The sequence below is a fragment of the Labeo rohita genome, chromosome 2, assembly GCF_022985175.1.
Source record: "Labeo rohita strain BAU-BD-2019 chromosome 2, IGBB_LRoh.1.0, whole genome shotgun sequence".
Taxonomy (NCBI): domain Eukaryota; kingdom Metazoa; phylum Chordata; class Actinopteri; order Cypriniformes; family Cyprinidae; genus Labeo; species Labeo rohita.
Window position 1 is genome coordinate 14,465,747 of NC_066870.1, and position 24,037 is coordinate 14,489,783.

Genomic DNA, 24,037 nt, shown 5'->3' on the forward strand with positions numbered 1-24,037 from the left:
AAGACATCTGTCTCAGAACTAAATCTTAGAAGAAAGCGCAACTCATTATACCAAAAAAATGGTTAAAAAAGAACAAGGTTAATGATTTGTAATGCCTGAGTCAAAGTCTGGACCTTAATCCAATTAAAATGTTGTGGGAAGACCTGAAGCAAGCAGTTCGTAGGAGGAAACCCACCAATATTACAGGGTTCAAGTGTTTCTGTACTGAAGAATTGGGCTAAAATTCCTACAAGCGGTTGTGCGGGACTGATCAGCTGTTACAAAATATGTTACCTGTGGTTATTGCTTCAAAAAGAGGTCACACCAGATACTGAAAGCAGTACATACTTTTGCAGCTCACAAATATTTAACTGGATCATATTTCTCAGTAAATAAATGACAAAGTATATGTTTGTCTCATTTGTTTGATTGGATTCTCTTTGTCAACTTTTAGGACTTGTGTGAAAATCTGATGATGTTTTGTGTTTTATTTACGCAAAAATGTAGAAAATTCTAAAGGGTTCACAAACTTTCAAGCAGCATTGTAGATTCTATTTAGACTATGTTAAAATAGCCAGATTTTCTTCTCTTTATACTACCTATTGCAAATAGTGGCAATAATCTACACCTCTGTATTGTAGTACATTATAAAACAGCATACAATAATAACTTATTGAGTGTAAATTATAATTTTAATTCAAATTATTAAATGAATGCCACATTATTGGGACAATAAAGCCCCGCCTCCCCCCACCACCTACCCTAACCTAACTTTAACTTTTTGATTATTTCCTTCATTGTTATTGAAAATAAATGCTTTTCCAATGTGATATGAGATTTGAAAGGTGCAATCGAACCCACAACGACACATGGTTTACCATCTACGCCACTGGAGAACATTGATGGGTGGAGTTAGTTTACTGTACCCTCTGATCTGCAGAAAAGCTATGTTCTATATCAGTAGATATTTCATTCCCCATTAGCTCTATTCGGACGGTAGTTGTTTCTCATGGGGACGTAAGCTATTTTCAGGAAGAAGGGTCTTATCTAGCGAAACGATCGGTCATTTTTTTCGAAAAATACAAATTTGTATACTTTTTAAGCACAAAAGTTTGTGTAGCACAGGCTCTGGGATGCGCGTCCACGATGCTACAACTTAGTAATGGGTCGTTCTCGAACAATTCTTTCATTCTGAACGAATCTTCAATGTGACTCGGGAAGAACGAGTACTGTACTGGAATTAGTTCAGCTGTTTCGAGTCTTCGGGTTTTTCGAGTCATTCATTCATCTTATGGGGCTGTCACGTGATGAACAAACGACTCAAACCCCAAAACTTGTCAGATAAGAGGTGAGGTGAGCTATTCATAGACTAAAGACCCAGGTAAACAATTAATTCATCTTTTCTGTTTCTTACAGCATTATAGTTTTGTCTTGTTTGTAGTGTGATCAACGTAACATTTTAATTATATTTTGCTAAAATGAACGAAATTACTCGAAAAAAGATTTGTTAATTTTTCTGAACGAGACTCAAAGGTCTGAGTCTGTAAAATGATTCGAACTTCCCTTCACTACTACGAATCACGTGTAAGTTCGTCGTCTGTGTACTGAGTATGGATCTTCTGAGTATGGTTGCTTCTACAACTTGAGAGGAGGACATTGTTGTACTTTTTTGTTTATAAACAGCGTTTACAAACTTACTTGCACTTCCTTAGTCTTTGCACGTTCGCTTTGTAAACACTGGGTCTGTAGTTCCGCCTACGTTCCGCATGACCTTTCGACATCATTCAATAGTATGTAGCGTCATGAACACGCATCCCAGAGCCTGTGCTACACAAGCTTTTGTGCTTAAAAAGTATAAAACATGTTATTTTCCGGAACAAATGGCCGACCGTTTCGCTAGATAAGACCCTTCTTCCTCAGCTGGGATTTAGAGCCCTTTGAAGCTGCATTTAAACTGCATTTTGGAAGTTCAGAATCGGGGCACCAATGAAGTCCATTATATGGAGAAAAATCCTGAAATGCTTTCCTCAAAAACCATAATTTCTTCACAACTGAAGACAGAAAGACATGAACATCTTGCATGACAAGTGGGTGAGTAAATTATTTGTGAATTGTTGTTCTGGAAGTGGAGTTCTCCTTTAAGTACATGGATCTTGTTTTAAGGATGTGTAGATATTTGTATATGGGAAAACAAAACCAAAGATATTAAAACCTTTTTAAAACCCAAAGAAAAAGAATTTCTTTCTTCATTTCATCTAATTCAGAACTCACATACTGTTATTTTTCCAGTGGAAAACAAAAGTAGATATGAAGACTTGTTTCATAGAACTTGACTGATTTTTTAAAAATTAATTAATTAATTTTGTGAGCTAGATTCAAACTGTGTTCTGATATATTTTAGAGCTTTTTGTACTCTTGTGCTACAAAAGACAAAAATAACAGGAATGGGACTGAAACAAGGGTGAATGAGTAAACAGTGACAGAATTTAGATTTTCAGGTGAAGTGCCATTTCGAGATTCCATCATGGGCAAAATGAGGTAATTAAGTAATAGAGCAGCCCTTAGGCAGGCTAGATCTATTGATTCTCCTCCTTTCCTCTAACTCTGTGACACAATGCCATTTGGATATGACAAATGAAAGTTTTCCCTCTCTATAGGGAAGTTATCCATTTTATTATTGTCGTATGAACCATTAAATTAATCTCCTAGATGGCCAATTTGGACTTCTTACCATCTGCCTTGAGGCTCTTAGCATTAAAACATGCCTACTCAGAATGTAAACTATTTCAGATTTATTTAATGACAGAGTCATGCTGAGTAATTAATTTGATTGGCATGATTAAGGTTTCAAGGTTGCTAGGAGAAATATGTACTTACATGATTCTTTTTTTATTTATTCACTCCCGTGTCTTGCTACAGACATTTCTGGCAATGCATAAAAATGTGATGCTTGCTGTGTACATTAACTTGTGACATTGCCATCTAATGGATCTAACATTGTATTACTTTGATTTCAGGACTTTTAGATGCATTTCTACAAAGCTTTGCATTGCGTTCTGGAGGACCAATGTGCTACAGAGCTTAGCTCCAATATACCTGCCTGGAAGTTAGTTAATAATCCTGAAGACCTTGATTAGCTGATACAGATATGTTTAATTGGGGTTGGAGCTGACCTCTGCAGGACACTGGCCCTCCAGAAGCAGGACTGGACAACCCTGTATTAAATCATACAGATCACCCCAGATGTTAACATGATAGAAAATCAGACAGCGAGGCAACATAAAGACCTCGGGAGAACTGATGGAAAATGAAAATCAATTTTCTGTGTCCAAAATGAGTGCTGTGTAGCTGGGACGGGCCTTGAAGCCTTTGGACTTCAAGAATAAATGGAAAATGTCTTTTTATGCCTATTAAAAGTGGTACCATTTTCGAAAAAAAACAAGTTATGAAACCTAATTCATGTCTGGATCAATATCATAGCATGGATAAAAGGCTTCTCTCCTTTTTTGAAGGGGTGTTGGAACAAAATCCTTTTATGCACTTTCTAAAATCTTAAATCGGACAACAATTTTAAAAGATAAGCATAATCAAAAGTCAGTTTGAATAATCAGTAATGTACAAACCAACTATTTAGAAGGACACAATACCCTCAGGCATTAAAGATACTGTGCTTTTATAAAGTCTACCCAGCATCATATATTATTTATTTTATGCATCATATTTAATTATTGTGTTATTTTTCTCTGAACTCTTATAATTGTAGATTAGGTTTTTGTTTCTGATTTAGTTTTAAAGGGGACATATCATGAAAATCTGACTTTTTCAGTGCCATAATTCTGTCCTCAGTGCATCTACCAACCCAGAAAATGTGAAAAAAGACAACCCAGTATTTTTTTTTTTTTTTTTTTTTTGGTAAGCCTTTCTCTGCAAGCATGTGAAAAAAAAATGAGCCACTCAGATTTCACTTCCCTAGTGATGTAGAAATCTTATTATAATATTACCACCCCTTAAAGGGGTCATATGATGCTTTTTTTTGTTTTGTTTTGTTTTGTTTTCCTTTGTCTTTGGAGTGTTACAAGCTGTTTGTGCATATGTAAGATCTGTAAAGTTGGAAAGCTTAAGTCTCAAACCCAAAGAGATATTTATTATAAAAGTTAAGACTTAGCCACGCCTTCCTAAAATGGCTCGTTCAAATACGCCCCCACACGTCTACGTCACGGTGTGAGTAGATTTGCATAACACCACCCATATGTACATACAAAGACAGAGGGCGTAACTGTTTATACCGGCTATAGTATTGTTGCAACCGCCGCCATGTTGCGGAGACGCTGTGTGTTTCATTGCAAAAGTACTTTGTTTAGCCTTCCAAATGAGGACACATATATTTATAACACTGTTCCGGGAACAGTACAACGCAAATATTCAAGTAAGTGCTGCGCATTTTACGGAGGACTGTTTCCTGAACCTGGGAGAGTAGCCTACATTGCCAGCTGTATACAAAGGGGTTAAGGCTATAAAGAGGGTCAGTTCCAACGTTGCAAGGACAGTCTGGCGCCTGTAAGTACGTTTTCATATTTTAAAAATTTGCTACTGACTATTCAAACACAAATTTTGAGTAGTGCAGAATAGTGCATGTTTTTTTGTTGTTGTTTTTTTTTTGTCGTTTCTACCAACACAAACCCTTACCAAAAAGAAGTATACTTGAAGTTTATTTTAAGTATACTTCAAAGTTCAAGTATATTTTTAAGTATACTTTATGTAGCAAGTATACAAATATCAATGTACTAGTAGTATACTTGTAAGTGTACTTCAATAAGTGTATTTCAATAATCCTTGGGACTAAAGTGGCCCACTTTCTAGTATATAAAAGTATACTTTTAAGTATACTTTAAGTATAACACTAGTAAACTTTGAGTACAAAACTAGCTTACATTTATGTTTTTAGTTTGTACTGCAAGTATACTAAAAGTGAACATAGGTACACTGATAGTTTACTAATTAAATATGTGTAGCATTTTGAAGTATAGTCTAGCTTGTACTTATCTTACTTACTTAACAATGTCAATGTCAGTGTCAATTTAGGATGAATTGCTTGATGTATTCCCCACTTGTAAGTCACTTTGGATAAAAGCGTCTGCTAAATGAATAAATGTAAATGTAAACTAATGCTTTAATACTCACATGCCGTGTGACAGCTGATTTCTGTGTGCATGTTTCGGATGTGCGCCCGTATATAAGAAGTTTAAACTATGGCTCTAAAAAGGGGGCGGGGAGCAGCAGCTCATTTGCATTTAAAGAGACATGCACGAAAACAGCATGTTTCTGCTTCCACTCAAAATAGGCATTTTCAAAATGATATAATAAATGATCTGTGGGGTATTTTGAACTGAAACTTCCTGCAGACACATTCTGGGGACACCTATGACCTATTACAGTAAATATTGTAAAAATGAGCATAATCGGTACCATTTAAATAATCAGTGTCCACCTTCTGTCAGGCCTTATCTACAGTGCAGGCTATTTTTTCCCTCCCGATTTAACTTGTATATAACCAGCTTTCATAAACTGCAGATTTCAAACCATAGTGCATATAGCTTTGGTTTAGCTTAGCTTTTGGCTTTCTAAAAAATAAATTAGAATGAGTCAGAAATCACAGAGTTTAACCCGTCTTTTTTGTGTTTGTGTATATGTGAAGTTTACTCACAGCAACATAAAGAGCCGCATAAACACTGATGGCCGCCTCTTTGGATGGGAAGGATTTGCGAGCATGTAAAATATCATCCTCATTGCCTGTGCAGGCTTCCTGTTGGCTAATGAAACGCACCACCTGTTGGCACCCCAGCGCTGTGTAGTTGGGTTTGCACACCGTCAGAAAGTACGGAGACAGATTTCCTGTTACCACCTGCCCCGCATTTACAAAAATGTCTGTGGCAAAGAGGCCAAATGCGTACACACCTGGAGGAAGACAAAGACACAAATAGGATTCCAGTTTTACATACAGATTTTTACACTACTGTTCAAAAGTTTGTGGTCAGTAAGCTTTTATGTTTTTGAAATAAGTCATTAATGATCATCAAGGCAAAATATATCGAAAATACAATATAAAATAACTGTTTTTGATTCAATATATTTAAAAATGTCACTGATTCTTGTGATGGCAAATTTGAATTTTCAGCAGCCATTACTCCAATCTTCATGATCCTTCAGAAATCATACTAATATGCTGATTTATTATGTATTATCAGTACTGACAACAGTTGTGCTGATTAAAATTTTTGTAGGAACTGTGATGCTTTTTTTTTTCAGGTTGAACAGAAAGTTAACATTAGTTCAAAATATAAATCTTTTGTAACATTATAAATGTCTTTACTGTCACCCATCCTTGCTGAATCACTTTTCCCCAAAAAATCAAAAATTTTACTGACCTCAAACTTTTGAATGGCATAGTGTGCATACCAGTCAAGTGGGATGATTAAAGGAGAAGTCCACTTCCAGAACAACAATTTGCAAATAATGTCCTCACCCCCTTGTCATCCAAGATGTTCATGTCTTTCTGTCTTCAGTCATAAAGTAATTATGGTTTTTGAGGAAAGCATTTCAGGATTTTTCTCAATATAATGGACTTCATTGGTGCCCCAATTTTGAATTTCCAAAATGCAGTTTAAATGCAGCATCAAAGGGCTAATAAAAATTTGTGTACTTTTTAAGCACAAAAGCTCATGTAGCACAGGCTCTGGGATGCGCGTCCACGATGCAACAAATTAGTAATAGGTCGTTCTTGAACAATTCTTTCATTTTGAACGAATCTTTAATGTGACTCGGGAAGAACGAGTCATCTTGGGGAGTGATTCGTTTAGTCGCATATGCGCAACATCCTGTTAGGTTCTGTACTGGAATTAGTTCACCTGTTTTGAGTCTTTGGGTTTTTCGAGTCGTTCGTTCATCTTATGGGGCTGTCAAGTGATGAACGAACGACTCAAACCCAAAAACTTGTCAAATAAAAAGTGAGCTGAGCTAATCATAGACTAAAGACCCAGGTAAACAATGAATTAATCTTTTCTGTTTCTTATAGCATTGTAGTTTTGTCTTGTTTGTAGTGTGATCAACGTTTGTGTAAGCAGTAGATGTGTTAGGGAAGTAACATGTAACATTTTAATTATATTTTGCTAAAATGAACGAAATTACTTGAAAAAAGATTCGTTCATTTTGCTGAACGAGACTCAGAGGTCAGAGTCTGTAAAATGATCCGAACTTCCCATCACTACTACGAATCACATGTAAGTTCATTGTCTGTGCACTGAGTATGGCGAAAAACTCCTTCTTATTTTCTTCTACAACTTGAGAAGAGGACATCGTTGTACCTTTTTGTTTGTAAACAGCATTTACAAACTTACTTGCACTTTCTTAGTCTTTGCGCGTTCGCTTTGTAAACTCTGGGTCTGTAGTTTCACCTACATTCCGCGTGACCTTTCGACGTAATTCAATAGTACGTAGCGTCGTGGACGTGCATCCCAGTATACAAATTTTTATTTTCCGAAAAAAATGACCAATTGTTTCGCTAGATAAGACCTTTCTTCCTCGGTTGGGATCGTTTAGAGCCCTTTGAAGCTGTATTTAAACTACATTTCGGAAGTTCAAAATCAGGGCACCAATGAAGTCCAAATATATGGAGAAAAATCCTAAAATGCTTTCCTCAAAAACCATAATTTCTTCACGACTGAAGACAGAAAGACATGAACATCTAGGATGACAAGGGGGTGAGAAAATGATTTGTGAATTGTTGTTCTGAAAGTGGAGTTCTCCTTTAATTGCACATTATTGTCTTCCTAATTAACATAATCCCTATTAATTAAAAATGGAAACCATTCCTGAAAAGCTCAGTGATGCCAAACTGTAATCACATCATGGAAAATGACAGCCCGTTCAGTGCTGGGTGAGTCTACATCTTTTTTACAAGCAGAATATTAGGCACGAAAGCAGAGGAACGGGACTCAAATCTTAATGTAAGCGTGGGCAGCTTTGTCACATTGAATATCGTCTATGAGCGGAGCTTGGAGAAGCAGCAGACTGAAACTAGTTTACAATGAGCGCTACCGCTGTCAGTTTACTCACACAGCTCCTCCATCGGCCCCCACATTAACAAGCTTATTCATTATGCTCCGGAGGACTCCATTTTTTTTTTCTTTTTTTTTTTTTTTTTTTACCAGTGGCACAGCACTGAATCTCAACTGAGATGTTCTCACAACAAAATTCAAGCGTAATCACATGGTTCGTAAAACTACATGATTGCACACTTAAATGAGAAGTGAGATGAGCAGTGTAACAGACAAGTCAGTGAATTTAATGTGCTGGAATAAAGCAGAAACTACGCAACAATTTTTTAACACTTACTGCATCAGTGCAATTACAGCTTTTCTTTCAAGATGAACTCAATAAGGTTCATTCTCAGGACATTAGGGTTTTTAAAATTTAGTAAAGTATGCCAGATTGTGGTAGTCTGGTCCATCTTCCACAATCTAGCTAACCTACAAAAATACAAACCTATATATATTGCTTCATAATTCAGATATATGAATCACTTATTTAACATATATAATGTAAAATGTTCTTGTCAATCCTTTGATAAATAACTGCTGTCATGTTCAATAGAAGATGCTAAGAAAAATAAATAACTTTAAAATACTGTGTTGACCTTCTGTACACATGTTTTGTGTGACTGTGTTCTTTACAAGAAACAAAAATTCACTGACTAGTTGAGACATTTTCTGGGTGGTCAGTGATTGTGATTCAAGTGTTTTAGAAAAGGAAATGTAAAACCTATTTTGTTGATGTTGTAGGATTGTATGAATATTATGAAGACACTAATTGAAATGTAATGTGGTTATGCTTCTCTTTTAGCTTGAGTTATGGGAGTTGATATCTGTTCTGCTCTGATTTCTAGGCAAGGAACATCCTATACTTTTCCCCTTCAACTCCTCTCTGCAGAAGTATTATAAATAATTTAAGAGAATGCTTTGACATAAACCATGAGAGTATCGTCCTCCCCACACAAGAAACTTGCAAGTACTGTATGTGCGTCTGACAACTCGATTTGCCTTTCTTCTGCTGCAGGCGCAGATGCACAAGGAAAGGAAAAAGTCTAAATCTACATTTGCCCTTATTAGTGCACTTCCGTCTGTGAAGACATACCAAGAAAGCGAAATGTCCTTCGGACCAGAGGGTTGAGGTAACAGCAGTCACCCATCACAATGATCTTCTCTCGGTTGTCTAGATCCTCAGAGACGTACTGCAGCAAGAAGAGCACGGACTCTGTCACTGTAATCTGCAGACAAAACAGCAACAAAAATCAAATAAGAGGCTTCTAATGGTACATTTTCTGTTTGTGGATACTCTCTCTTCTCTCTCTTTTATGCTTTTACCTTGATCTTTACTTAGAACTAACATCTAAATGAAGCTAAAATCTAATTCGCTAGGCTTAAAGACAAAATCAGGCTGTATATCAGCTATTTGTAACACTGGAACATGCATAAAGACCAATTCATGAACACAATGGAAATGATTAGAGGTTGATTTTGTGCCGGCCAGATGCCAGTTCCCAGCAAGGTCTTGAACCTGATTTTGCCAAACTGGCAGGGTGCACCAGGGTCAAAGAAAGCATGGAAAAACCACTCGCAATTAGCGCTAGATGGGTTTGAAAGAATAAAGCTGTAGGCGGCTATGGAGGTTTCATGATAACTTGCTACTGCATAAATAGCTTCCACCCATTTTATAGGCAACCTTGGACCTTTCAAATGGCTTGCATCAATGACACATGCACTGAATCCTGTAGGATCAACTTACCTAAAGAATAACCTAAAGAAGGCTGTGCTGTCAAAACAACCCAGACATACTGAAACATTTGTTGAGAGGGATGGTCCAAAATTGGTCGACAGTCGTTTAAGCAGCTAGAGAAAACTTTGGTGAAGATTTTGCTGGTAAAGTAGGATCTACAAGTTACTAAATTCAGGGTTTGACTTACTTTCTCCATTCTGCTGTGAATGTATTCAAGAAAAGACGTTTCTAAAAGAATTCACTTACATTCTATTGGAAGCCCATTTCCACCACTGAATTAAGAAAAATGTAAAAAAAAAAAAAAAAAAAAAAAAAAAAAAAAACATAATTGCAACTTTTTTATCTTTTTATTGCATCTGACTTTTTTTCTCAGAATTGCGTGATATAAGCTTACAATTGTGAGAAATAAAGTCATAACTGCAATAGTTTTTGTTCTCACAATCGCAAGTATCTCGCAATTCTCACTTTTGTCTCACAATTTTTACTTTTTTTTTAGAATTGTGAGATATAAACTCGCAAGTGCGTGTTATAATGTCAGAATTGTGAGACATAAACTCGCAATTCAGAGAAGTCAGAATTGCAAGATAAAAACTAGCGATTTAGATTTTTTCCTCACAATTACAAGTTTGTATCTCGCAGTTCTTAATTTTTTTCAGAACTGTGTGATACAAACTCGCAATTCTGACTTTTTTCTTAGAATTCTGAGACTAAACTTATGTTATAAACATATAAAGATATAAAGTCACAATTCTGACTTTTTTCTCAGAATTGTGTGATATAAACTCACAATTGCGACAAATAAAGTCAGAATCGCAAGATATAAAGTCACAATTCTGACTTTTTTCTAGCAATTGCGAGTTTATTTCTCATTTGAGAAATTCAGATTTGCGTGATACAAACTCACAATTCTGACTTTTTTCTTTGAATTGTGAGATATAAACTCGTGTTATAAAGTCAGAATTGTGAAATGTAAACACAATTGTGAGAAATAAAGTCAGAAGTGCAAGACGCTAGAATTGTTAGAACTTTTCTTCTCACAACTGCAAGTTTGTATCTTGCAATTCTGACTTTTTTCTCGCAATTGCAAATTTATTTCTCAAAATTCTAACTTTTTTTCTCAGAATTGCGTGATACAAACTCTTTGTATCTTTTCTTTTTTAGAATTGTGAGATATATTAACTCGCAATTCAGAGAAATAAAGTCAGAATTGACTTTTTCTCACAATTGCGAGTTTGTATGTCGTAATTCTGACTCGCAGTTCTGACTTTTTCTCAGAACTGTGATACAAACTTGCAATTCTGACTTTTATCTTAGAATTCTGAGATATAAACTTGCAATTGTGTGTTATAAAGTCAGAATTGTGACTTTTTTTTCTCAGAACTGCGTGATAAACTCACAATTGCGAGAAATAAAGTCAGAATTACAAGATAATTACAAGAAAACTCGCAATTCTGACTTTTTTCGTACAATTCAAAGTTTGTATCTCGCAATTGCGAGTTCATTTCTCATTTGAGAAATTCAGAATTACATGATACAAATTCACAATTCTGACTTTTTCTTAGAATTCTGAGATATAAACTCACAACTGCATGTTATGAAGTCAGAATTGCGAGATATAGTTACAATTCAGACTTTTTTCTCAGAATTACGTGATATAAACTTACAATTTTAAGAAATAAAGTCAAAATTGCCATATAAAAACTCACTTTTCCCTTTTTTCTCACAATTGCGAGTTTGTTTCTCGCAATTCTGACTTCTTTCTCGCAACTGCGAGTTTATTTCTCACAATACTAAGTTTTTTTTCTCAGAACTGTGAAATATACACTCCCAACTGCGAGTTATAAAGTCCTATTTTGAGGAAAAAAAGACTATATGTTCTCCGAACTGCGAATTTATATCTCACAAGTCTGACTTAATAACTCACAGTTGCATGTTATAAAGTCAGAATTGTGAGATATAAGACTTTAGTGAAGACTTTAGCTGCAGAAGAGCACAGCATCCTTATTCAAATACTTTACCAATGTGGAAAAACAGGAAGTGACAGGTGAACTTGTGAACTTTTGCGCAAGCTCAACAGTGCAGCAAACTCCAGGTTTACAACATCAGTGATATCTCAATATTAGCACGGCTGAGCAAGCTTTTGAAGTGGGCACTATACGCCAAGAGTCTGAGGATACATCACCTTGACATCACCTGTTAGTACTGCAGCCTGAATCTCTACTCTTTATTGATTACAAAAGACGTATGTACAATAAGCTCAAAGAGACAAGCTGCATCGATTACATCTAAAAACTTTGAATTTGTACGCTAGAGGCTCCATATAATTCATCTAAGACTTATATTACAGAATAGAATATTTGTTATTTTTGTTTACTTGACTTTCATTGCCTTTAGATCATCACAGGAAATAATACATTAACTGGCAAATTCTGAGAATGTACACTTTTTAATAACTAACTAGAAAGGTCTGATCAGTCAATGAACAGAAGATGACAAATCCTTTCACGATTTGTACAAAGAGAATTCTTATGCATTTCGGCACTGTGAATGTGGATTGGCATGACTCACTGTTCACTTTTAATAGACATCATGCCATCCTGGCCCATAAATGTCAAACAGCCAAACCTGATGAGTCGGTTTCTCTAACGGGGTTGGGCATATGGGCCAAAACTTCTTTAATTTATTTTTTATTTGTTTTCATATTCATATTTAATATGAAGAACGTGAGATGCAGCCCAAAGGAAGAATTCTATTCATCTGCTTTCTGCCTCCAACTCCACATGGCCTAGAGTGAAGTCAGTCTCCTCCTTTATCAAGCATTCCACAACCATAAGGGTCTTATCTAGCGTAACAATTGGTTATTTTAATAAAAATAATACAATTTATATTCTTTTTAATGCCAAACGCTCGTCTTGTCTTACTCTGCCTGGATTGTTTTTGTTCCTGTTCATGACAGTTAGGGTATGTCGAAAAAATTCCCATCTCATGTTCTCCCGCAACTTCAAAATCCCCCTATATCGCTGTTTTACCTTTTTTGTTAAGGGTGTTTGATCTTCTTTGCATGTTCACTTTGCAAAGACTGTGTCGGTACTTCTGCAGCGATGTAGGATGACTCTGAAATGATTTTTTAAGTTGACGGTCTGAGTTTTTCGACAGACCCTAACTGTCTTGAGTCAGAATATACAGAGTACAAGGAATTCAAGGCAAGATGAGCGTTTGAGAATAAAAAGTATTTAAATTGTATTTTTTTTAATGTAAATAACCGATCGTTTCGCTAGATAAGACCCTTCTTCCTCGGCTGGGTTCGTTTACAACCGCATTTGGGGTCGTTTGAAGCCGCATTTAAACTGCATTTTGGAAGTTCAAAATTGGGGCACCATAGCAGTCGATTATATGAAGAAAAATGCAGAAATGTTTTCCTCAAAAAATAAAATTTCTTTACGACTGAAGAAAGAAAGACATGAACATCTTGGATGACAAGGGGTGAGTACATTATATGTGAATCTTTGTTTTGGAAGTGGACTTTTCCTTTAACACAAATAAAGTGGATATATTGTGAATATAGATTTTATTTACCATGTACAGTTTTATTAAATTGTTTTAAAAAATGCATTTTGTTATATCTAAGAAAAAAGTTGTGTCCCCCAAATTCATGTCTGTGGTGTTACAACAATGGATGTCACTCCTTTAAGAAAGGGGGGGGATCTATTTGGACTATTTCCTGTGTGTAAAGGTCATTGCAAGTGCTGGTTGATCCACTGAGTGCATGGTGAGTACATTCTTTCTTATTTATTTTCTTAAAGATAGCTAAATATCTGACAATTTTATGTGTCGCACTTTATTTGTATCTGTGGTGTTATGATTATAACTTGCAGATCTGACATATTTTAATCAAAATTTTGATAAATACATATTAATATTTCCAAAATGTCCTCCTAATGTTGAAATCACCATGATGGCAGCCTCCTTTTTAGAAACGTCTGGATTTAGGCTAATTTGTCTGTAGTGTTACTTTCTTTCTTGATAACACCATAGATATAAGTGTTTTTTTAAACAAAAAAAAAATGAAGCTTACATTTTAATGGATATAGCATATTAAACTAATTTTAAATGCATAATAATACATTTTATTAAAAAAACAAAAACACAAACAAGCATTTTTACAAATTCTGCCTCTCATTTGCCACCCCAACTGAAGAATGAACCAATACATGAAAATACTTCATATTTTTAAGGATCTTTGTATTTAAAGGTCTGTGGCATCAAAAGTGTTTAGACACCCCTAAAGTTTGATTTATTCAACTCACACAGTTAGCAATTAGTATGAAAGCAATTCATCCCAATTTACAATCCATCCTAACATATAATTTATGTTTTTGCATGCTTTAGGTCACAATTATAGAATAATACATTTCTCATAGTTGCTTGTTTCTGAATGCATCGCGGAGGCAGTGGGAGAGGAAGGATCATACTCAGGTTCAGACCAAGTATTAAAAAAGCCTCAAGGGCAGTTCAAGCTTTAGAAAGTGTTCAAATGATATTTCTTGTTATTTATGATTGGTCACATTGAAATTGGACAGAGTAGTGTGAGTCGAATCCTATTATAACAGTTAAAACTCTCTGTCTGGCAGGTTTCACATCTGTCTGGAACAATTGCCAAAGGTCAGTCAGTGCAACTACAGTGATGAATCCATTTGGTTTGCTTAAGAATCCTCTCTACAGTGACAGGTAAAGTAGGGTGAAAAGTGGTGTGTCATTTAAAAGTGGGTAGGTACATAGGTAAAAGCACACTGAAAAATGATCGTGGCTTTGGCAGGTCAGCATATATAAATGCTATGAAAGCACATATAACCACTACACCATACAAGAGACAGCACAGGGGTTTTGGTTTCAGAATTTTGATGAAAGCTGAATGCTTGATGTCTGCGATACCAGAAATGCCATGGCAGAGAGTTGACTTAGAGGGCCGTTCACGCAGAATGTGTTTTTCCATTCTACTGCACATATTCATAGTTTTGTAAACATGCACTAGACTTCTCTGGCCGTCGTGCTTACGAATTCTGTCTTTCTGTCTTTTACAGTGTTTTGCACATAACACAGTGGTGTAAAAATGAAGTGCTCAAGTTAAAAGACATTCAACATAAAAAAAAAAAAAAACATCTCCAGACCTTGTGTTTTTTCCCCTCCTTTCCACTGTCCACGTCTCACGCTTTTCAAAGCAAAAATGTGTTCTGTGTAAATGGCCACTTCTCAAAATTAAAAATTATGTATTTCCAACTTCCAACTTTTCTTCCATCAAACACAAAAATATACATTTTGAAGAATCTACTGGTAATTTGTTTCATCCAATTATGATAATTATAAGTTTTCAAGCATCAAAAGGATACAAACATAACATAAAAGCATAATGAAAAAGGGCCCATAATGTTTTATGAAGCCATATTATAGCTTTACAATACGTGATGAACAAAATGAAATCTATGAAATCTTATTTCCATCACATAAGACTTAAAAAAAATCATGTTTTGATAAATCAAAAGTATAAATCTAAATTATGAGAAAGTAATAATTATGACAAAAACTCAAAATTCTGAAACATAAAGTATAAGCACAAAAGCTTACATTTGTTTTTATCTATTGTATAAATATAATTATAAATATTGTATAAATTTGTAAAAATGTATTATATAAATGTATTGTATAAATTTATTGTACAAAATTATTGTATAAATTTGTAACAGGACAAAAGGCTACTTTTATTATTATTTTTTAATGATAATTTTATATTTTAAACTTCAAAGCTTCAGTCAGCGTTAATTATAACTGAATGGGAATGAATGACACCTTCTTCTAAATTTCTTCATTTGTAATCAAAATCTTATATAACAATATGAGTAATTTTATTTCAGGGTTACAATATTGTCACACCACTGGGACTTTTAGTTTGTTTTCTTCCCTCATGTGTTCCTTGACCTTGGCCATTTCTCAATATGCGTTCTTGTGCAATCTTGCGTCCTTGTGTTCTCGCTTTATGTCATCATTAACTGTCAAAGTTCAATTCCAATACTCACGAATGCAAGTAAAGAGGACACATGAAAGTGCCCGGATGTGTTCTTAAAATCGAAGATGCATCAAATGCAGACTTGAGATAATCGAACCGTTACAAATCTCAGAAGACGCTGCAGGTGTACGGCGTACGGAAGCCTGCAAGATTTAAACTTCTCGTTCTCGCTTAAGAGATTCCTGCTGCAAGCTCTCAAACACGTGACTTCTCATGAAAGTAAACATTTTTTTTTTTTTGCATAATTTTAATTTAGGCTGCGTTTACACTGCAAGTCGTAATGCACAGATCCGATCTTTTCACCATATCCGATTTTTTGGTCTGTTTACATACACTTTAGACACGCCTCATATCCGTTATCCGTGTTTACACTAATCTCCAGCATAAAATCATTCCACTGGCTTTCACGACCATGAGCGCAACAACTGACCCTCGAATTCTGGACTTTTGCTTATTCATATTTTCCAAAGTCGGCAAAAGTATACCCGACAGCAAACGATTAAACAAGAAAAGCGAAAATGGCTTTTTAATGCTGCCATCATAAGGATAGCGTTAATGCAGGCTGGTTGCACAAGTTTTGATGATGACAGCTAATTCACGATTTACCAGACTCACTTAATGTATTCCATCCCGTGATTTAATAGGGTTACAAGCTCTTTTCATGTTATAATAATGCTATAGCATACTGTGTCATGTTTATCAAAATCGTCTACCCTCCTTGTTGAATGTGTTCGTTTTAAAGTAAAATATAATAACGGAAAGAATAGGATATGCATGTTTAGACGTAGATCGGATGACCAGATATGTTTTTTTTTTTTCAGATATCGGATATGTATCTGATTTAAGACCACATTTGGAAACGGCTTAGATGCGATGCAAAAAAAAATCGGATCTCGTGCGGATTTTTGTGTGCATCAAATTCTGATCTGTGTCAGATGTGGGCAAAAAATCTGGATTTTTTTCTGCCAGTGTAAACACAGCCTTAGTGAGAAAGCCTGTCTTACTTTTTATTGGCATATTAAAAAGAATATGTCACATACATAGCCTAATAATTTTCATAAAAAGCTATAAAATAATATGAAAATATATATTAGTCTGTAATAAAATTTAAAAAAAAATGTTTTTAAAGCATTATCGCATTTGTTTGTGATGTGCATTGCGTGCTACTGTCTGGTTCTTTATAATCTGCTGGGACTGTCAGTTGAGCAGCAAGAACACAGCACATCTCAATTCTTACAAAGATGCGTTCTGTGTTCTTGCATCCTTCTGAGTTCATTCTTTCAAGGAAGCCTGGCAAGACCGGTCTCCACAAGAACACAAGTCCGTTCTTTGCGTTTTTGGAATTGAGAAACAGCCCTAGTTTTCCTTCTTGTCTGATTGTGTCCTTCAGTTCACCTGTGTTCCATTTATTATCCTCATGTGCCTCTCCCTATTTAAGTTCTATTTTATTCAGTTTGTCATTGTCCGGTGTTAAAGTCAGTTTGTAGATGTGTTTATTTATGGATTTAGCCCTGTCATTTGGATTATTACGTGACAGATATATATTACAATATACTTCTCACAATTCGTAGGTGAGGCAGCATGCAGGAGACGTGGAGAAATCATAAACAGGCTTTTATCCACAAACACAGAGGATAATCCACAACTGAGGCTTGAGCAATCACACAAAGACAACAAGTAGCGAATTAGTAGACCCGACAAAGGAAGACAGAACAAACAGGAACTTAAATACAAGGTTACAAGGATGACTTAAATACAAATACAAGGATGGTTACAAACTCATGTGCAAGGAATAATCAATCAAATGGAACAAGGACAGGAAAACGACCAAATAAAGAAAACCACGAAGAACTATGGGGGGCAAAACGGGTCTAAAAGTCTGGCAATAGATATTTTTGCTTTAAACAAGGTCTTCAACACTTTTAAAAGCATAGAAATTCATGTCACCAGTGTCAATATCACTAGTGTCAATATTTCGGACACTTCGGCTCATTGAACCGGTTAATAAAGCAGATTCATCGGTTCCTAAAGTCATCAAGCAATGATGTCACTACGCATTTATTTTCTAACAACTCAGTGCCATGTTGCATCAACAAAACATTCAAATAAAATCATTTGTGGCAACACATAGTGAAACATTCAAATAAAAAGTTATTTTTGTGAATGCATATAGCTGATTATTGCCTTTCATTCACTTAAATTAATAATTAGTCACAGTTTCATTCATGGATCCTTTATGCCAGATACTGACCAATACTGACTTGCCAACTTGGATTCCTAAACCCAGATAGCACACGTACGTCTGCAAGATGTCTGTTAAAGATCTCTTGATCTGGAAAGCATCTGCTGTGTACAAACGTCTGGCAGACGTCTGTAAGATGTCAGTTTTACATATATTCTAAATCATAAACATCTTAAATACATCAGACGTCTATTTAACATCTGATAGGAAACGTCCAATAGACGTATTGGAGATGAGCAAACTACATCTTGCAGATGTCTTGCAAATGTAAATGCAGACGTAAAATAGACGTCTCAGAGATGAACGTGTGCTATCAGGGAAATTTACACATCTACAGTGCACATTACAGACACTGATGCACGAATGCGGATTTGTTCTATATATCTTAAATATAAAGAAAGAACATAAATGAGTCTTATAAACTCATTGATTTTGCTTAAGCAACTTAAAATATGATCAGCATACACAATAAACTATTCTAAAACTCAGGTTTTTCCATGTTTTAATAAAAATTAACCCCTTTATTAAAACAAGCTTATCTCCTACATTTCGTTTGTTATAAAGACACTTTGTGCCTCTCTGACAGCACTCAGAAACAGTCTCTCAGAGAGCATGGTATGGCGAAATTAGTTCTCTTTCGCTGCTGATTGCATTTCAACAGCTTAAATCGCTTGTTTTTAAACTGCAATGCTTAAAAACACATGCAAATGATACATTTTTGTAACCATGTAGTACAGCAACTCATAGAGACAATCATCTAAAACTTATACTGGTTTACAAATTTCGTATCTACCGTTATACTGCCCACCACTAAGGGTGAGTAATACACTTGTATAAAAGTCTCAGATTTTGTAAGCTTATCAGCTTTGTCAGAAATGCCCAAGTTCAGCATGCCAGCAATATTTGGGACTACAATATATAAGCCTTGCACTTCAAGAACCCGTTGGGCTGATAGCTGACCTTTACTGTCCACCGCAGAGCACACAAGGCCAGATCGAAGTTTTCACTCCACACTTGACTCAAAAGTGATGCTTTCAGCAAATGGTTGATAATAATAGTCATTTGGGGGGGTGAATTTGTGTGGCCTTACTATAAGGCCAGAAAGAGTGTTTTCAGATCGATTGAACAAACCCATTGGAATTCTTATGAGAGATGAGAGCAGGGAGGCTCTGTGGTGATCCTGGTGCTCTTTAATTGATCCTTGGAGCTGCCAATATCTTGCTCATCATAAATTCTCTTTTAATATACTGTAGGCACAGAAGGCTAGAGTCTAGAGAGCCAAAAAGCGACTTTTCAAAGACAGATCCCGACATTCACTGTGGCCAACATAGCATACACTAACCAGTGGTGCCCTTCAGATGCAAGCTTTTCAAATCTTTCATATCTCATTTCTTCATTTCTTCTACAGCAGTTAGATATTATTAATTAAACATTTTGCAGAAGTTTCATGTTCATACAAGGTAATCTTCCGTCATCCCTAGAGCTTCAGAAGAGATCTCAACAATGTAACAAACTCTCCTTAAAATAAAGTTAAAGATTTCATCATGAACGTTTCTTTAAAAACCAGCACCTCTTGAACTATGCTATTATTTTTATACTCTTACTGAGTGTCAACGTGTCATTTGTTTTCTATTTTGGTATCTGAGGTACACATCATTCAAAAGTCTGGTGTCTTTATTTTTATTTAGTTATTTTATCTAGTTTTTTTTTTTTTCTTATGTTCACAAAGGCTGCACTCTTTGACCACGAAAACAGTAATTTTGTGAAATATTATTACAAGGTAAAATAACTCAACTTTAATATATTTTAAAATGCCATTAATTTATGTGATGGCAAAGCTGAATTTTCAAGCATTACTTCAGTCTTCAGTCACTTGATCCTTTTGAAATCATTCTATAATTGTCGATTTGCTGATCAAGTTCTGAGATATGGTTGTGCTGCTTATAATTTTTTAGTTGAAAACGTGATTAATTTTTATTTTCAGGATTCATGATGTTTGCAAAGTTCAAAAGAACAGCATCTATTTAAAATAAACAATTTTGTATCATTATAAATGTGTTTACTGGCACCTTTGAACAAATGTATGCACCTTAAATAAAAGTATTAATTTGTTTTAAAAAATTACTGACTGTCAATTTTATATACTCACAAACTATGAAAAGTCCGTAAATAAACTGCAGTTAGAAAACATACTGGATAATTAATTTGCAACATAATATGCATAATCAAATAACAGATTTTAAGCATTTTAAGCAAACTGAACGTTATATAAATATGTACATTTAAATTGTTCTGTGTATAATTATTTCTTCAAATTACTGTTATCCTAACTTTACAGGCAGGCTATGAGACTCTATCCAACAGGGCGATCTCTACAAGCTGATTAACATTACACTTGTCCATAAATAAAGATTTTCGTCCATCATGCACTGCTTACTCTAAACAACTTTAACCTTACATACACTCACCACGAGTGCAGGGACCCCTGCGACCACCGCGTACAGGATGGCTGGTGGGATCGCACTGGACTCCTCTGGTCCGAGATACGGCTTCGTATAGGCATTATCATGACAGAAAAATCCCTGGATGTGCACGTTGAAAGTATCGGTGTACTCAAAGTAGTATGCCAGCATGACAGTCCCTGCCATGATCACCAACTGAAAGTAAAGCATTGTGGATAAGGGTTAAACAGAAAAGAAAAATCCCGGGAAAGAAGTGAAGGGTCTTCGGTCGGCTCCTACGATAGCATTGGCATGGTTTTCTCTTATTCCACTGTGACTCCTCGTAAAATCTGCCAGAAATAGTAGCGCATTGTGTCAGTGACAGGCAGAGCGCTGTAAAGTGCGCTGTAGTCTGTGAGAATGAACTGGGTTAGAGCCCGTGAAGGCTGGGCAGCCGCACACGCTGTAGGCGTGCCTCACTTTAATAAGTGATGGGATGCCTAAAACATGCACTTGACTCCAGATATTTCATATAGTTTTTACTTGGGAGTCTCACTTCGCTGCTGCTTATTAGCCTAAAGACTTGTCAAACAAATTCCTCTTCATTAACAGCAGGGTCAAAATGCGAGGAGCATCTTACAGATGCTCAGTTGAAGCGTTTTATGTTAAGTCACTAAACACTGAAAATGATATCTGAAACTTAAATAAACCGTTCTGCAAATATTCAGTCACACACAAAATTAGGCCAGGTGAACACGCTAAGTTCTTTTTCATTAGCACAGTGTTTAGACTGAAATTTAGAAAAGTAGAGGCTTCATTGTATTTAAGTCTGACAATATAGAAATTGTGCGCTGCTGCCCTCTTGTGAAAGCACAAAGTCAGACTTTGCAAGGATTTTGCAGTTTAACTTTTTTTAAAAACGGAGGAAAAAAAATCGACATGTTAAATAAAAATGTAAAAGGAAAATATTTTTAAGTTTTCCCTGGTGAAAAAAACAGCATATGCTGGTAGGTATGTTTTGATGCTGGGATGCTGGTTAGGTAGGTTTTGATGCTGGTTTAAGCTGGTCCTTTGCTGGTTTATGCTGGTCCTTTGCTGGTTTTAAATATGGATATTTTTCTTACACAAATGCATCAATTCACTTTATTAACCCCGGAGCTGTGTGAAGATCTTTTTATGATGGATGGATGCACTTTATTGGACTTCAAAATCTGGTTTAAGCTGGTCCTTTGCTGGTTTAAGCTGGTCCTTTGCTGGTTTATGCTGGTCCTTTGCTGGTTCATGCTGGTCCTTGACCAGCAACATGACCAGCAAAAACCAGAAAAGGACCATCATAAACCAGCAAAGGACCAGCTTAAACCAGCAAAGGACCAGCTTAAACCAGCATCAAAACCTACCTAACCAGCATCCCAGCATCAAAACATACCTACCAGCATATGCTGGTTTTTGTTAGCACTTAGCTGTCTTTTTTCAGCTGACAGGAGTTTGTTTAGCTTATAGCGAATCTGTTCGTTTCCTTTTTCTTTCTTTCTCTTCTGATGCATCTGTGTTAGAAAAATATCCATATTTAAAACTTAATAAACCAATCTCTAAGTTCTGCTAACTCTCATATGCACATACACGAGAGAACGGATGACGTAGGAAATGGTGACGAACATGGAAGTGATGTAACAAGTGGAGAGAATGCTCAAAACAAAACACCAGTCATGAAGTACAAAACAAGGATTTTCTTTAAAAAAATGTTAGAGAATTTCGACGTAATCCTAGGGGACCCTGGTTTTCCTCTGCTGTTAACAAAGCTTGGTTCTCGCAATAGCAAATTCACACCGGGGCTTATGCTACGCCTACATCGTATGTCATCCACTGGGAATCCACTCTCTTGTGAAGGTGCATACGTACGACAACAAAAGCTAGAGATTATGGTTTGTAAAGTTTTAAATATGGATATTTTTCTTACACAAATGCATTCACTTTATTAACCCCCTGTGTGGAGATCTTTTTATGATGGATGGATGCACTTTATTGGACTTCAAAATCTCAAACAACATTCACTGCCGTTATAAAGCTCGGAAGAGCCAGAACATTTCTTAATATAACTCAGATTGTATTCGTCTGCAAGAAGAGAGTCATATACACCTAGAATGTCTCGAGGGTGAGTGAATTATGGGGTAATTTTCATGTTTGGATGAAATATCTCTTTAAAGGAATAGCTAAAAATGAAAATTCATTTACTCACCCTCTACTTGTTTCAAACATGTGTTTCTTTCTTTAGCTTAACACAAAACACAAGGTATGAACTCAAGGAATTTTAAAGGATGTTGGTAACCAAACAGTTGACGGTAGCCATTGACATTGACCCGACCATGTGACAATGGCTACTATCGAAATATCTAATTTCTGTCCAGTAGCTAAAAGAAATTCACACAGGTTTGTAACAAGTGAAGGGTGAGTACATTTTTACCCATATAATGGACTGCTTTGGTGCCCTGAGTTTGAACTTCCATAATTCAGTTTAAATGTGGCTTCAAACTACCCCAAATGCGGTTGTAAACGATCCCATCCAAGGAAGAACGGTCTTATCTAGCAAAACGATTGGTTATTTTCATTATAAAAATACAATTTAAATACCTTTTGATCTGTAATGCTCGTCTTGTCTTGCTCTGCCTGAACTCTGTGTATTCTGGCTCAAGACAGTTAGGGTATGTTGAAAAAATCGTATTTTCTTCATCATCTTCAAAAATTATTTTTAAAAAAATCATCCTACATCGCTGCAGAAGTACCGAGGCAGTCTTTGAAAAGTGAACATGCAAAGACGATCAAACACCCAAAAAAGGTTAAACAGCGATATAGAACGATTTTGAGGTTGAGGGAGAACATAAGATGGGAGTTTTTCAACATACCCTAACTGTCATGAACCGGGAAAAAACAGAGCTTGGAAAGAGCAAGACAAGACGAGAGTTTGACATTAAAAATATATAAATTGTATTATTTTTATTAAAAACAACGGATAGTTTCACTAGATAAGACCCTTCTTCCTTTACAACCGCATTTGGGAACGTTTGAAGCTGCATTTAAACTGCATTTTGGAAGTTCAAACTCAGGGTACCATATCAGTCCATTATATGGAGGAAAATCCTGAAAAGTTTTCCTCAAAAAACACAATTTCTTTATGACTGAAGAAAGAAAGACATGAACATCTTGGATGACAAAGGGGTGAGTACATTATCTGTAAATTGTTTGTTCTGGAAGTGGACTTCTCCTCTAAAGATAAGACACAGGGCAAGGGAAATCCAGGGAGAAGAGCTGTAGTCACGTTGTCAGAGATTCTTCCTAGTACATATACATATACAGTAATGTGTGTCAGGGCAAACCACAGTAACTTCATGCTACCCAAAACAGGCATGATGTGTGAAAGGAACAGTGATCTGACGACTTTGAAAATTGAGTAGTGTATACCTATTAGTTTGGTGCCTTATTGAATAT

General features: G+C 35.8%; 1 protein-coding gene across 1 annotated transcript in view; it reads right to left on the bottom strand.

Annotated features, from left to right (window-relative positions):
• plppr5a (phospholipid phosphatase related 5a) overlaps positions 1 to 20,963 on the bottom strand; it is a 36,600-nt gene extending 15,637 nt beyond the window's left edge. Inside the window, exons 1-3 of the mRNA XM_051094570.1 lie at positions 20,582 to 20,963; positions 9,169 to 9,301; positions 5,684 to 5,934 (exon numbers count right to left, since the gene is read on the bottom strand). Coding sequence (XP_050950527.1) covers positions 5,684 to 5,934; positions 9,169 to 9,301; positions 20,582 to 20,785 — 588 coding nt within the window. The 5' untranslated portion in view covers positions 20,786 to 20,963. The remainder of the gene's footprint in view (positions 1 to 5,683; positions 5,935 to 9,168; positions 9,302 to 20,581) is intronic.
• Between the last annotated feature and the right edge of the window lie 3,074 nt (positions 20,964 to 24,037).